The sequence below is a fragment of the Ursus maritimus genome, unplaced genomic scaffold, assembly GCF_017311325.1.
Source record: "Ursus maritimus isolate PB19 unplaced genomic scaffold, ASM1731132v1 scaffold_20, whole genome shotgun sequence".
NCBI classification, from domain to species: domain Eukaryota; kingdom Metazoa; phylum Chordata; class Mammalia; order Carnivora; family Ursidae; genus Ursus; species Ursus maritimus.
The window spans coordinates 29,449,645-29,463,898 of record NW_024424453.1 but is presented as its reverse complement, the minus strand read 5'-3'; the positions used below and the strand labels follow the sequence as shown (position 1 = coordinate 29,463,898).

At 36.8% G+C, this 14,254-nt stretch overlaps 1 protein-coding gene across 2 annotated transcripts in view; it reads right to left on the bottom strand.

The window, feature by feature from the left end:
* Positions 1-14,254, bottom strand: part of ACAD11 (acyl-CoA dehydrogenase family member 11) — a 96,888-nt gene that overhangs the window by 44,362 nt on the left and 38,272 nt on the right. For both annotated transcript variants that reach the window (XM_040636809.1, XM_040636810.1), the window contains 2 exons: positions 4,209-4,286; positions 3,381-3,519 (listed from right to left, as the gene is read on the bottom strand). In XM_040636809.1, the coding sequence (XP_040492743.1) occupies positions 3,381-3,519; positions 4,209-4,286 (217 nt within the window). The remainder of the gene's footprint in view (positions 1-3,380; positions 3,520-4,208; positions 4,287-14,254) is intronic.

Below are 14,254 nucleotides of genomic sequence, written 5' to 3'. Positions count from 1 at the left end.
GGGAGAAAATGAGTCTTGAGTTATAATTAATGAAGCTCACTGTTTGCTTATTTTAAATTCACTGTTTCTTGTTATAGTTCAAATGAGGTAATATTGACTAAGATCTTTCCAAAAATTGTGTCTATTCTGAGAAGCTGGCAAAACGAAGCTATCATTCATGGGTTGGGAAAAAGCCTAGATAAGTTTCTTCTACAAATCCCTACAAGCCCCCCAAATTTTCTAGTAATAGCTGTAGAATTAAAATTGCTATTTTCAACATTCTAACATACAATATTGCACGACTTCGTGAAGGGCAAAAAATCCGAAACAAATGACAAATTGGAAGACTACATATGTTTCCCATAAGCTTTTAGAACTATTTGGAAAGCTTGAGTAGAAATTCATCTTTCATACTTAAGAAACCTCCCGAAGTATTTAATTGGCGTCAATTACATTCCCTTCTTTATCTGCTTTGGAAATGCTCTGAAACACAATGCCCCAAGGCCTTCATGAAGATATCTCCACTATAAAGAGAAAATGCCTAGTTTTCTACTTATGGTTTTATACATCCTTGCTAAGGATGTTTGCTAAGGAGAGTTGCTGATCATACTCTGGCCAAAGAAAATGTATTTTCCTGGCCAATTTTAAAATTTCAGCAGTTTGGTGATATCATTTAGACAGTACAACTGATAGACTCATGAAATTTTAATACTAGAAATTTTAATGCGAGGCAAATGATCTCCTAGTGAAAAGTGAGTTCACAGGACAAATGAAGAAATAGTGGCAGAACTGTGTCTGCAAAGGAAGTCTTCTATAGCATTATTTTTTATATTATGACTTATTACTATGTCATGAAATCAATTTAATGGAATATGGCTAGCATTCTCTAAAAAATGAAATAGATCAAAATAGAACACAGTAGATTAGACTCACTAGAAAATATCTGAATATATTGTATGTAGTAAACTATTTCATAAAACCCTTTTTCAGTAATATATACGCCTCTCTTCTTGTTCCCCAAATCTCTTGCCCAATCCATCCATCCATCCATGAACATACACTACAACTACATATGCTACATATTAGGTCACAATATAAATTATATTTCTGAGTAGCAATAAAAAAAGTTTTAAAACAAAAGACTACCAGTTCTCCATCCACAAAATTGTGCCACCTTTACAGTATAATGTAATAGCTACACATAAATGAGATGAAATCTTTAGAAATTCTGTGATAGATTTCTTGACTTTTACAATAGCCTCATATTGGATTAAAATGTAGTACAGCAGTAATTTGGTAAATTGGTGATTTGCAGAGGGAAAACCACCGCAGATAAATTCAACCATCATCAGAAGTCTATAACTACCTTAATAGTTCCAAATAAATGGGAGTCAAAGTCCACTGTGCAAACACTTTGCTATGCCACCAGATTGTGTTTTCTCTCAGATAGCCAATATATATTTTTTTGGTAGTTCCATCCTACGTTAACTCTTTTTCAGAGAGCTTTAGCAGCAGGCCCATACAATGAGCACAAAAGGCAATGCTGACGTCTAACTTGCTCAGTGACAACGTAGTATATCATACCATCCATCCTCTACAACAAATCAAATGTTGGTCCTTGACTGGAAGCAATAGAATAACTAGAGTAACTTCGGGGAAAAAAGACAAAAGACATTCCCAGGGTCTACCCCAGACCTACTGAATCAAATCTACAGGGATGGAGCCTGTGAATCTGTTTTTTTCTTTTTTGGGTTTTTTTGTTTCGTTTTTTAAGTTCCTTAGCCAGTTCTTTGACAAATCCAGGTTTGAAAACACCTTCTACAGACCACATTCCAGGTTTATCTCTTCCATATTACCTTTAAAAAAATTTTTTTATTTATTTAATTGAGAGACAGAGAGAGAGGGAGAACATAGAGGGAGAGTGAGAGGGAGAAGCAGACTCTCTGCTAAGCAGAGAGCCCAACATGGGACTTGATCTCAGGACCCTGAGATCATGACCTGAGCCAAAAGCAGACACTTAACCGACTGAGCCACCGGGCACCCCTCTTCCATATTACCTTTTTAAAGAAAAGTTGGCCTCCTTCCCTTATCCTTCCAATTTTTCATGCCAAAATCTTTGGAGGCATCCTTGACTTCCCCACATCCAATCAGGAAATCCTCTTTGCTCTTCCTTCAAAATATATTTAGAATCTTTCTACTTCTCACCTTTTCCACTGCTACCACCCTAAAACAAATCCCCATCATCTCTAACGAGGATTAGTACAACAGACTCCTGCCTTCTTCCTTCCCTCCTTTTGTTAATTACCAACATAGTAGTCGAAGTGATTCTTTTAAAACTGACATAACATCTTGTTACTCCTCTGGTCAAATCTCCCATGGCTTCCCATTTCACAGGATGTATATGCCCTTACCTGCCCTATAAGGCCCTTTCCTCTCTGATATCTTCTCTTACTATTCTCCTAACTATGCCAGCCTCCTTGACTCTTCTTGGAATACACTAATTATACTCTTGCCTTAGGGTCTATGCATATTTTGTTTCCTCTGCTATAGAAATTCCTTCCCCAGATATCCCCATAGCTAACTCTCTTACCTTCTTTATCGTACATCATTTTCTCAGTAAGGCCTATCCTGACCATTCCATGTTAAATTGTAATTTGCATTTCTTGTTCCCCAGCATTCCAGTGCTGCCCTACCCTGCTGGGTTTTTTTTTCCTCCCAAAGCACTTTTCATCTTCAAACTTACTATATAATTTACTTACTTACGATATCTATTATTTATTTTTGTCTCCCTCCATTAGAACATCAGCTCCATGAGGGCAGGAATGTTTGTGTATTTTATTCTTTGATACATCCCAAGGATCTAGAACAGTGCCTGGCACACAGTAAGTAATTAATAATTAACTGGTGATTAAGGGCGCCTGGCTGGCTCAGTTGCAAGAGTGTGTTACTCTTGATCTCAGGGTCGTGAGTTTGAGCCCCATGTTGCGTGCAGAGATTAAATAAATTTTTAAAAACTTAAAAAAAAAAAAACCAAACTGGTGAAGAAATGGAGAGATTAGTGAGGCTAACCAAAAGATTTGGAACTCTATATCCATTCCAACTAGCCATGTAAATATCTAAAACTCAATCATGGAACTGTAATCTTTATATTGCCAGTCCCTTTGGAGGTGGCCTCTATTCACTAATACTCTTAATACAATGATGTTTAATAAAAGAATAATTCAAGAGAATATCAGATCCATTTTTAAAAATATTTAAATCAAAGTAACAGAGAAGTAAAATTGCAGACAAGTTTATAAACCAATGACTTTGTGTAGGAAAACTTCCTGTCATAAAATAGAGGAATTTCAAATACTGATCAAAATATGTCAGAAAGTTCTGTTCTTAAATAATATAGTAACCTGGTGCTTGGCAGTTAAAGACATCTGGAGCAAAAAAGCATTTTCCTGTTTCTTCAGCAATCAAGGCATAGTCCACCTGGCTGAGACCGCTTACAGCTGGCAAAAACAAGTTCCAGAGGCCTTCTGCTTTGGCCATTTCCTGTTAAGGTGATGAATATGCCAGAGTGATCATAATTTACCATGAACTAAAATAGTTTATTTTTAAAAGATATTGCTATTTATGCTTTTTGAAATTTAAAAACACTTATGAAGTTATTTGTTTTATTTACCCTACACTGTGTGAAACCAGAGTTACTAACCCATTATAAATCAACAGTTTCCTAACTGTTAAAGAAATGCCTTTTCCTCAAGTTTCCTTAGATTTGGCTGAAAAACTAAATTTGGTTTCCTGAGTACTTCTTATTGAATCATAGTTATTACAGATCTCCCACATTTGAGTATAATTATGCCAAACATACTATTTTATACATTTTAATTTCGTACATGTGTTGTGGTTAGGATTTAAAAACATGAAATTTAGACTGAGCCCATGTGGGACAAATGTCCTGCTTGACTTCTACTGCAACTTCACAACGGATGATAGTGAGTGGTGCTGATCATATTTTTTCCTTCAACAGCTGTAAGAGGCTATCTTCATCACATACCACATACAAAACACTATGTAACCTGATTTGAATACTATAGATTCTGTTTTTAAGTTTCTTTTTAAAAAGTTATTATTGATATATTTATTCTCTACATATATAACAACAACAGCAATAACAAACTAAGGTTTCATAATACACCTGCACGTACATTTTCCAACGTTAAAGGTTTTATTTTTCTTACCTTAAGTTTATCAATCACTAAAGGTTTTTTCCATCTGTCCCCTGAATTTTCATTTTGGACAAAGAACTCAATTACTTCCTTAAAGTAATAACAAGAAAAAAGTTCATTAGCTAAAGTTAATACAAAGCGAATAATGCCATAAGCTGGAAATATCCAAAGTAAACATACGTAGGTGAAGAGGCTTTTCAAGCTGCTATTAAATCAGTAATATTTCTTTCTAAAACCAGATACACAAGTATAAACAATTCTAGAGGTTTGCTGCTCACAAAATTATGCTGTCTCGATATTAGATAACAGACTTCCAAAATCTTGTACCAAGATTTGAGTGTCCCATTTTTAGCAATATAGCTCACTGGGTGATCATAGAAACCAACCAGAAATGCCAGAGAAAATATTTAAAATAATGAAAAAAAATACATGTAGTAATGAATAGCTGTGCTGGAAGAACAATAAGGAAATTCCTCAGTGGTCAGAATAAAAAAGCCTGACTCTTCAGGTGTTACTAAATTTCAAGCCACCATTAGCAAGAATTAGCAAAACTAATACTGTAACAAAACAGAATCACACTCCCCAAAGACCACAGATAAAGTAATGATCAGATACAGAATAAAGTATTTGTGTCCAATAGATTTCAAGAATAAAGGAAGGAGTTAAATGTATGACAAGGGTTATCAAAATTGGCCAAATTTGAAAAAGAACCCCCCCCCCCAAAAAAGAGGTAAAAGAATCAAATGCAACTTGAGGAAAAGAAAAACCACATTAATTAAATATAAAAATTCAAGCAGCGGTTCTTAAACTTCGGTGGTATCAGAATTACTTGGGGCACTTGATGAGAACACAAGGATCCATCACCTATCCTACTTCAAAGAGCCTAGAGCTTCTGTATTCTTTACTAGCCTGGAGCTGAGATGCCCTTCAACAGATGACTGGATTAATAAGATGTGGTCCATATCTACAATGGAATATTACTCAGCCATCAAAAAGAACGATTTCACAACATTTGCAGCAACGGACGGGACCGGAGGAGATAATGCTAAGCGAAATAAGTCAAGCAGAGAAAGACAATTATCATATGGTTTCACTCATTTATGGAACATAAGAAGTAGGAAGATCGGTAGAAGAAAGGGAAGAAGAAAGGGGGGGTAAACAGAAGAGGGAATGAACCAGGAGAGACTATGGACTCTGGGAAACAAACTGAGGGGTTCAGAGGGGAGGGGAGTGGGGCAATGGGATAGGCTGGTGATGGGTATTAAGGAGGGCACGTATTGCATGGTGCACTGGGTGTTTTACACAAGTAATGAATCATGGAACTTTACATCAAAATCTAGGGGTGTACTGTATGGTGACTAACATAATAAAAAATTATTATAAAAAAACAAAAACACAAACAAAAAACACAAACAGCCTAGAGCTTCTGTATTCTTTAGTAGCCCTGGCAATTCTGACACTCCAAATTTTGAGAATTACTGCCCTAAGGATGGTTGAAAAGATTAGATATAGCTGAAAAAAAAATAAACTGGAAGACAAATATGAAGAAATTACTCCTTTTTTGAATGAAGCACAGAAATTCAATAGAAGGAAAATACAAAAGGCTAAGGGATATGCTGGATATAGAGAAAAGTTCTCAGATCAGTCTAATTGGGGACCCTAAAGAGTATGAGAAGAGGGAATACTGGAAAAAATTACATCTGAGTGTTTAGAACTGATAAAAAACACCAATCCTCAAGTTCAGAAAACACAATAAGCCAAAGCACAACTGTTGAGCATCAAGGAGAAATAAAAGCTCTTAAAAGTAGGGTAGGGTGGAAGGACAGATCAATGATAATTTTTTTTAAAAGATTTATTTATTTGAGAGAGAGACAGAGAGGGGTAGGGGCAGAGGGAGAGGGAGAGAAATCTCCAGCAGACTCCCCGCTGAGCAGAGTCCAACATGGGGCTTGATCTCACAACCCGAGATGATGACCTGACCCAAAATCAAGAGTTGGACACTTAACCAACTGAAACACCCAAGTGCATGCAGATCACTGATAATTAAACAATTGAGAACGGACTTCCCAGAGCAACAAACAAAGCCAGAAATCAGTATGATAATGTCTTCAGTTGCCGGGAGAAAATAACTGTCAACCTAGAATTCTATATGCAATAAAAGAATCCTTCAAGAATTAGGGCAAAATAAAGGCATTAGAAATAAAGAAACAGAGAGAATCTGAATCTGAATCATTACTTTCCTCTCTGAGCAAAAAAAAAAGGAAAAGGAAAGGAAAAAAGAAAGATCAAAGGAAAGGTTACTAGCAGATTCTCATTAAAGGAACTTAATCCTAAAAGAAACATCTGAGTTGCAAGAAGAAACAGTAAATAAAGTGATAAATACATGGGTAAGTCTAAATTAAAAACTAGCCACATAAAACAATAATAATAATAATCTCCAATTTGTGCAACTAAAAGAATCAAGATAAACTAAAATATGGACCATGATGGCATTTTCCAATATTTTGCTATTATAGCCTCTGTGTCCCTATTTTTTTTTTTTTTTACACTTAGGCTAGAATTACTAGATTAAAATCTGTGACTATTGTCACAAGGCCACATTAAGAAATTATTTTCTAAAATTGTTCCACTCCTTTACTGTCATATAATATACAAAAATGTTCTCTTTATTAAGCATGGCTAGTCTAGGGAACTGATGTATTTAGTGAAAACTGCAAGAAGACAAAGGACAGCTCTTTCTAACCAGGATGAACAGCATTCATCATTTCTGTCAGGAAGTCGGTTGAATTGGAGATTTCCTGTTTAGGGTTGTTTATTATTTCCATCCCTTGTACTGCCATGGAAATAGTCAATGCTACTGTGTTTGATAAGAAATATATTATGCAATACATTTACAAACTCCTCATCTCTGACTACCTCTTTATGATACTACCGTTCTGAGAAATTAAATTATCCAATGTTTACATAATTATTTTAAAACTTGTGTGATTTAATACTTCCTGTTCTAAAGTCCATCCATTTAGAGGTCTGCAAAATCTGATTGTAGTATGACAGGAGTCAGAATTAATATAAAATATCTCATTACAAAGAAGCTTTCTTTAGTTCTTAGAGTATGAAAAACAGTATACTGGTGAAAGAAGAAAACAGAAAATACTCTTGATGCCTGATCAATTCTCCCCAAATAGCAACTTTAACATCTAACTTCCTCATTCACTGATTGAGATACTCCTTTGCAGTATATTGGTTCAGAATCTTAAATCTGAGCCTACAAATAATTTTGCAATAAGTTTTTCACTTTAAACTTAAGTCTATTAGAAAAAAGCAACAGTTCTTTATTAGTACATTATTATACTGAATAGGAAAATATGACTAATGTTATCATTACAAGTGTATTCTCAAGACTATGTTGCTAGTTCTTGTTTTATATGCTACTTTTAGGACTCCTTTTCCATTTTATTTTTATTTTTTTTTAGAGAGAGAGCATGCACACGCAGCAGAGGGAGAGTGAGGGAGAGAGAGAATCTTAAGCAGTCTCCACACTCAGTGTGAGCCCATTGCGGGCTTGATCTCATGACCCTGAGATCATGACCTGAGCTGAAATCAAGAGCCAGATGCTTAATTGACTAAGCCACCCAAGCGCCCCTCCTTATCCATTTTAAATAGGAAAAATTGCCTTTTAACATTTTCATAGATAATGGGTTCTTATATTTTCACTTTATGAAATCCAAGGAATTTCAAAGATCATTTGAGTAGTTTAAATTAAGTTTTTTTTCCCCATTATAAAAATTTGGAAAAATATGTAAAAGTATTAAGAAAAAGTCACCAAGAGTCTTACTAAAGATGTATACTGTTAAAATATTGGTGTATTATATGACAATCTTGTTTTCTAGACATGACTTTTAATTTTTATAAACTTAGTTATAATAATATTGGATAGAATGTTATAGGCTTTCCCCCTCCTATTTTGAAAAAGCTAATTACTTTTCTCCAGATATCATTTCAAATGTATATGTTCATAGACAGGGCTTAGTATTGTTCAGAATCATTCTGCAGGATAAAACATTTTTACAGATATTGGTTTAAGATTTTTTTTTTTTAAGATTTTAAGTAATCTCTATACCCAACTTGGGACAGATAAAAGGCTGGTATCCAAGACCTATAAAGAACTTCTCAAACTCAATACTCAAGACACAAATAATCAAATAAAAAAATGGGCAGAAGATATGAACAGACAGTTTTCCAATGAAGACATACAAATGGCTAACAGACACATGAAAAAATGTTCAACATCATTAACCATCAGGGAAATTCAAATCAAAACCACATTGAGATACCACCTTACTCCAATTAGAATGGCAAAAACTGACAAGGCAAGAAACAACAAGTGTTGGAGAGAATGTGGAGAAAGGGAACCCTCTTACACTCTTGGTGGGAATGCAAGTTGGTACAGGCACCTTGGAAAACAGTGCGGAGGTTCCTCAAAAAGTTAAAAATAGAGCTACCCTATGACCCAGCAATTGCACTACTGGGTATTTACCCCAAAGATACAGACGTAGTGAAGAGAAGGGCCACAGGCACCCCAATGTTCAAAGCAGCATTGTCCACAACAGCCAAACTGTGGAAGGAGCCAAGATGCCCTTCAGCAGACGAATAGTTAAAGGAGATGTGGTCCATATATACAATGGGATATTACTCAGCCATCAGAAAGAATGATTACCCAACATTTGCATCAACATGGATGGGAATGGAGGAGATTGTGCTAAGCGAAATAAGTTAAGCAGAGAAAGACAATTATCACATGGTCTCACTCATTTGTGGAACAGAAGGAATAGCAGGGAGATTGGTAGGAGAAGGAAGGGGAAAACCAAGGGGGGGGGAACAGAGGGGGAAATGAACCATGAGAGACTATGGACTCTGGGAAACAAACTGAGGGTTTTAGAGGGGAGGGGGTGGGGGGATTGGCTAGCTCGGTGATGGGTAGTAAGGAGGGCACGTATTGCATGGAGCACTGGGTGTTATACACAAACAATGAATCATGGAACATTACATCAAAAACTAATGATGTACTATATGGTGAATAACATATCATAATAAAAAAAAAATCAAACCCTCAACCCTGAGATAAAGAGTTGCATGCTCCACTGACTATGCCACCCAGGTCCCCCGGTTTAAGATTTTTAATGGAAGAAAAAGCTCATGTTATTAGTCGTGGATATATTCTAGATTTGAATGATGTGCAAACACAAAATGACTACAGCTTCCCTTGCCACACAAAATATTGACAATCTTCCGTTAAAGCTACAGATTTTTTTTTTTTTACTAATAAAGCATTTTCTTTACATTGAAAATTCTTTTTTTTTTTTTTTCAATTTATTCATTTGAGACAGAGAGATACAGAGAGAGAGCATGAGCAGGGGGAGAGGCAGAAGTAGACTCCCTGTTGAGCCAGGAGCCCTATGTGGGGCTCGATCCCAGGACCTGGAGACGATGACCTGAGCTGAAGGCAGATGCTCAACCATCTGAGGCACCCAGGCATCCTTACATTGAAAATTCTTTGTAAATATTTTAATAGCTGCATAATGTTAAGTTCAGCAGAGGTATCACAACCCAACTTGTGATACTTCTTTTCTGTTTTCATGTTTCCTTTGATTTCCCATTCACATTTATAAATGAAAGAGCAAGACTACACGGCTTCTTCTGCCAACTCTGGCCTCTCCTTTGAATAATCGGCTGGTTCCAGGCACAAGCATATTAACAAATCTGTTTCATTTTAGGGTGAGCAGGTAGAAATCAGGCAGGCTGATAGGCAAGCTGGAGTTTACATCAAACCCCTATTTAAAAAAAAAAAAAAGGCCCCAAAACAGAGGACTGTAGAGCACTAACCCTCATGTTGAAACCCTGGCTTCTCTGAAACAGGTAATTTGAGGTGGGTTTTTTTTTTTTTAGAGTCCTAAGCTTATTACTCGTAATTTAAATATTCTCTGACTCATTTTCAAGCCAGAGTAATAACAGTACCCCCGCTGCAAGGATTACACAAGTTACTATACCTCAAGCTCTTGGCATAGTATCTGGCAGAGGAGTAAATTCTTAATATAATAACTAGTGCTGATTCACGGTCTCCCTCTCCCATTTGACTGTGAAGACAGCAACTTGTCTTCCTTGCTTAATATCGTCATGCTTAATAAGATTTAATATTGTCATGTCCTCACCATCAAGTACACAGACCAGCACAGAGAGGTGTTCAATGTTTGTTGAATGGCTGAAGGAAGTACTTTGCTGGGGGTAGAATTTGGGCAAAGTCTAAATCAGAGCACATGCTCTAACTCTAAGGTCCAGGTTTTCCACACTGTTCCACATTGGCTTCCTTCTTTCTTTGATTTAGGCAAATTGCTTAATGTCTCCGGGCCTCAATTTCCTTTGTCTTTTACCTTTTTTCAAATTGGAGTGGTTAGCATGCAATATTATATTAGTTTCCAGTGTACAACACAGTGATTTGACAGTTATATATGCTATGAAATGATCACCACGATAAGTCTAAGTTGATCATTTGCTTTTTTAGAGGACTCCTGGAGCCTTCTGTTTGAAGCAAATGCCACTGCTATGCAGAAGTGTTAGAGGCCTAACCCTGAAGCCAACCTACAGGTTAATTCTTCAAACATCTTGATTTTGCTTTCCCTTCTCACTCTTGCTCTCCACACCAGCCAATCACAGGGGACTCCATTGTAAAACAAAAAACAAAACACAAAACAAAACAAAACAAAACGGTCACCACCTGTGCTGCCACCTTCTCTTATTTCAAAATGTTTTTGAGGTGTGTCTTCCTCTGTTAGGGGTTATTCTTTGGTATGATCCATTCTGCTTTCCAATCCAACTTCCATTCTCTTTTCTTTCTTTCCTTTTTTTTTTTTTTTTTTAAAGATTTTATTTATTTATTTGTCAGGGTGAGGAGGCAGGCAGAGGGAGAAGCAGGCTCCCTGTTGAGCAAGGAGTCCAATGCAGGATTTGATCCCAAGACTCGAGCCAAAGGCAGACACTTTACCGACCGAGCCACCCAGGCATCCCCCATTCTGTTTTCAAAACCTTTAGTCCTCTGATGTGTCCTGCTCCTGTTTTTGTGCTTTTAGCAACTTATTCTATTTTTAAAAATTTCTTTATTGTTAATGGGATTTTATTTGAGGGAAAGCAGGTAAATGCTGAGTTCGGTCTGCCATCTGAACCAAGTGTTGCATTTTCTTTTTAATACGCAAAAGTTCAGAATTTTAAAACTCAAAATTCTGTATGTACTAACTAGATCAGAAAGTCTCCAAAGTGATACATTAATCACTAAACACATGTAAGAGGAGACTATTTTTTTTTTACTATTTTATAAATTTAAATTCAATTAATTAACATATAGTGTGTTATTAGTTTCAGAGGCAGACTTCAGTGATTTATCAGTCTTATACACACAGTGCTAATTACATCTGTGCACTCCATAACATCCATCACCCAGTTACCACATCTCCTGACCCCCCTCCACTCAACCCTCAGTTTGTTTCCTATGATTAAGAGTCTCTTATGGTTTGTCTCTCTCTCTGATTTTGGCTTGTTTTATTTTTCCCTCCCTTCCCTATGAGCCTCTGTTTTTTTTTTTTTTCCTGTTTTGTTTCTTAAATTCCACATATCAGTGAGATCATACAATAATTATCTTTCTCTGATTGACTTACTTCGCTCAGCATAATGCCCTTCAGTTCTGTCCATGAGTTGCAAATGGCAAGATTTCATTTTTTGATGGTTGAGTAATATTCCATTGTATAAATATGTCTTATATATAGAAGACATCTTCTTTATCCATTCATCTGTTGATAGACATCATGGCTCTTTCTGCAGCTTAACTTTGTGGACATTACTACTATAAACATTAGGGTGCAGGTGCCCCTTCAGATCACTACATTTGTATCTTTGTGGTAAATACCTACTAGTGCAATTGCTGGCTCACAGAGTAGCTCTATTTTCAACTTTCTGAGGAACCTTCATACTGTCTTCCAGAGTGGCTGAACCAGCTTGCATTCCCACCAACAGTGTAAGAGGGCTTCCCCTTCTCCGCATCCTCACCAACATTTGTTGTTTCCTGAATTGTTAATTTTAGCCATTCTGACCAGCGTGAGGTGGTATTTCATTGTGGTTGTGATTTGTATTTCCCTGACACTGAGGGATGTGGAGCATCTTTTCATGTGTCTGTTGGCCATTTGTATGTCTTCTTTGGAGAGATGATCATTTATGTCTTCTGCCCATTTCTTGACTGGATTATTTGTTCTTTGGCGGTTGAGTTCTGTAAGTTTATAGATTTTGGATACTAGCCCTTTATCTGTCCCATTCTGTCAGTTGTCTTGGTTTTGTCGATTATTTCCTTTGCAGTGCAAAAGCTTTTATCTTGATGAAGTCCCAATAGTTCATTTTTGCTTTTGTTTTCCTTGCCTTAGGAGACATGGCTAGCAAGAAGATGCTGTGGCCAAGGTCACAGAGGTTGCTGCCTGTGTTCTCCTCTAGAACTTTTGATGGATTCCTGTCTCACATTTAGATCCTTCATCCATTATGAGTCTATTTTTGTGTATGATGTAAGAAAATGGTCCAGTTTCATTCTTCTGCATGTGGCTGTCCAATTTTCACAGCATCATTTGCTGAAGAGACTGTCTTTTTTTGATTGGATATTTCTTCCTGCTTTGTCGAAGATTAGTTGACCATAGACTTGAGGGTCCATTTCTGGGTTCTCTACTCTATTCCCTTGATCTATGTGCCTGTTTTGTACCAGTACCATACCATCTTCATGATTGCAGCTTTGTAAAAGAACTTGAAGTCCAGGATTGCGATGCCACCACTTTGGTTCTTTTTCAACATTCATCTGGCTATTCGGAGTCTTTTTTGGTTCCATACAAATTTTAGGATTATTTGTTCCAGCTCTGTGAAAAAAGTTGATGGTTTTTTGATAGGGATTGCACTGAATATGTAGATTGCTCTAGGTAGCATAGACATTTTAACAATATTTGTTCTCACAGTCCATGAGCATTTTCCCCTTTCCTTTCCATTTTCCCCTTTCCTTTCCATTTTCCCCTTTCCTTTCCATTTTCCCCTTTCCTTTCCATTTTCTTTCTCCCTCAATTTCTTTCTTGAGTGTTCTATCGTTTTCTGAGTACAGAGCCTTTGCCTCTTTGGTTAGATTTATTCCTAGGTATCTTGTGGGTTTTGGTGCAATTGTAAATGGAATCGATTCCCTTATTTCTCTTTCTTTTGTCTGTTAGTGTACAGAAATGCAAGGGATTGCTGTGCATTGATTTTATATCCTGCCATGTTGCTGAATTCCTGTATGAGTTCTAGTAATTTGGGGGTGGAGTCTTTTCGGTTTTCCGCATAGAGTACCATGTCATCTGCCAAGAGTGTGAGTGTGACTTTTTCTTTGCTGATTCATATGCCTTTTATTTCTTTTTGTTGTCTGATTGCTGAGGCTAGGACTTCTAGGACTATGCTGAAGAACAGTGGTGAGAGTGGACATCCCTGTCATGTTCCTGACCCTCGGGGAAAAGCTCTCAGTTTCTCACCATTGAGAATGATATTTGCTGTGGGCTTTTCACAGATGGCTTTGATGATATTGAGGGTATGCTCCCCTAATCCCTACACTGTGGAGGGTTTTAATCAAGAAAGGATGCTGTACTTTGTCAAATGCTTTCTCTGCATTTTATGAGAGGGTCATACGGTTCTTGTCCTTTCTTTTAACCATGTAGTGTATCACATTGATTGATTTGTGGATATTGAACCACCCTTGCAGCCCAGAACTAATCCCACTTGGTCGTGGTGAATAATCCTTTTAATGTACTGTTGGAGCCTACTGGCTAGCATCTTGGTGGGAATTTTGCATGTATGTTCATTAGGGATAGTGGTTTATAATTCTCCTTTTTGATGGGGTCTTTGTCTGGTTTTGGGATCAAGGTAATGCTGGCCTCATAGAAAGAGTTTGGAAGTTTTCCTTCCACTTCTATTTTTCAAAACAGCTTCAGAACAATAGGTATTAGTTCTTCTTTAAA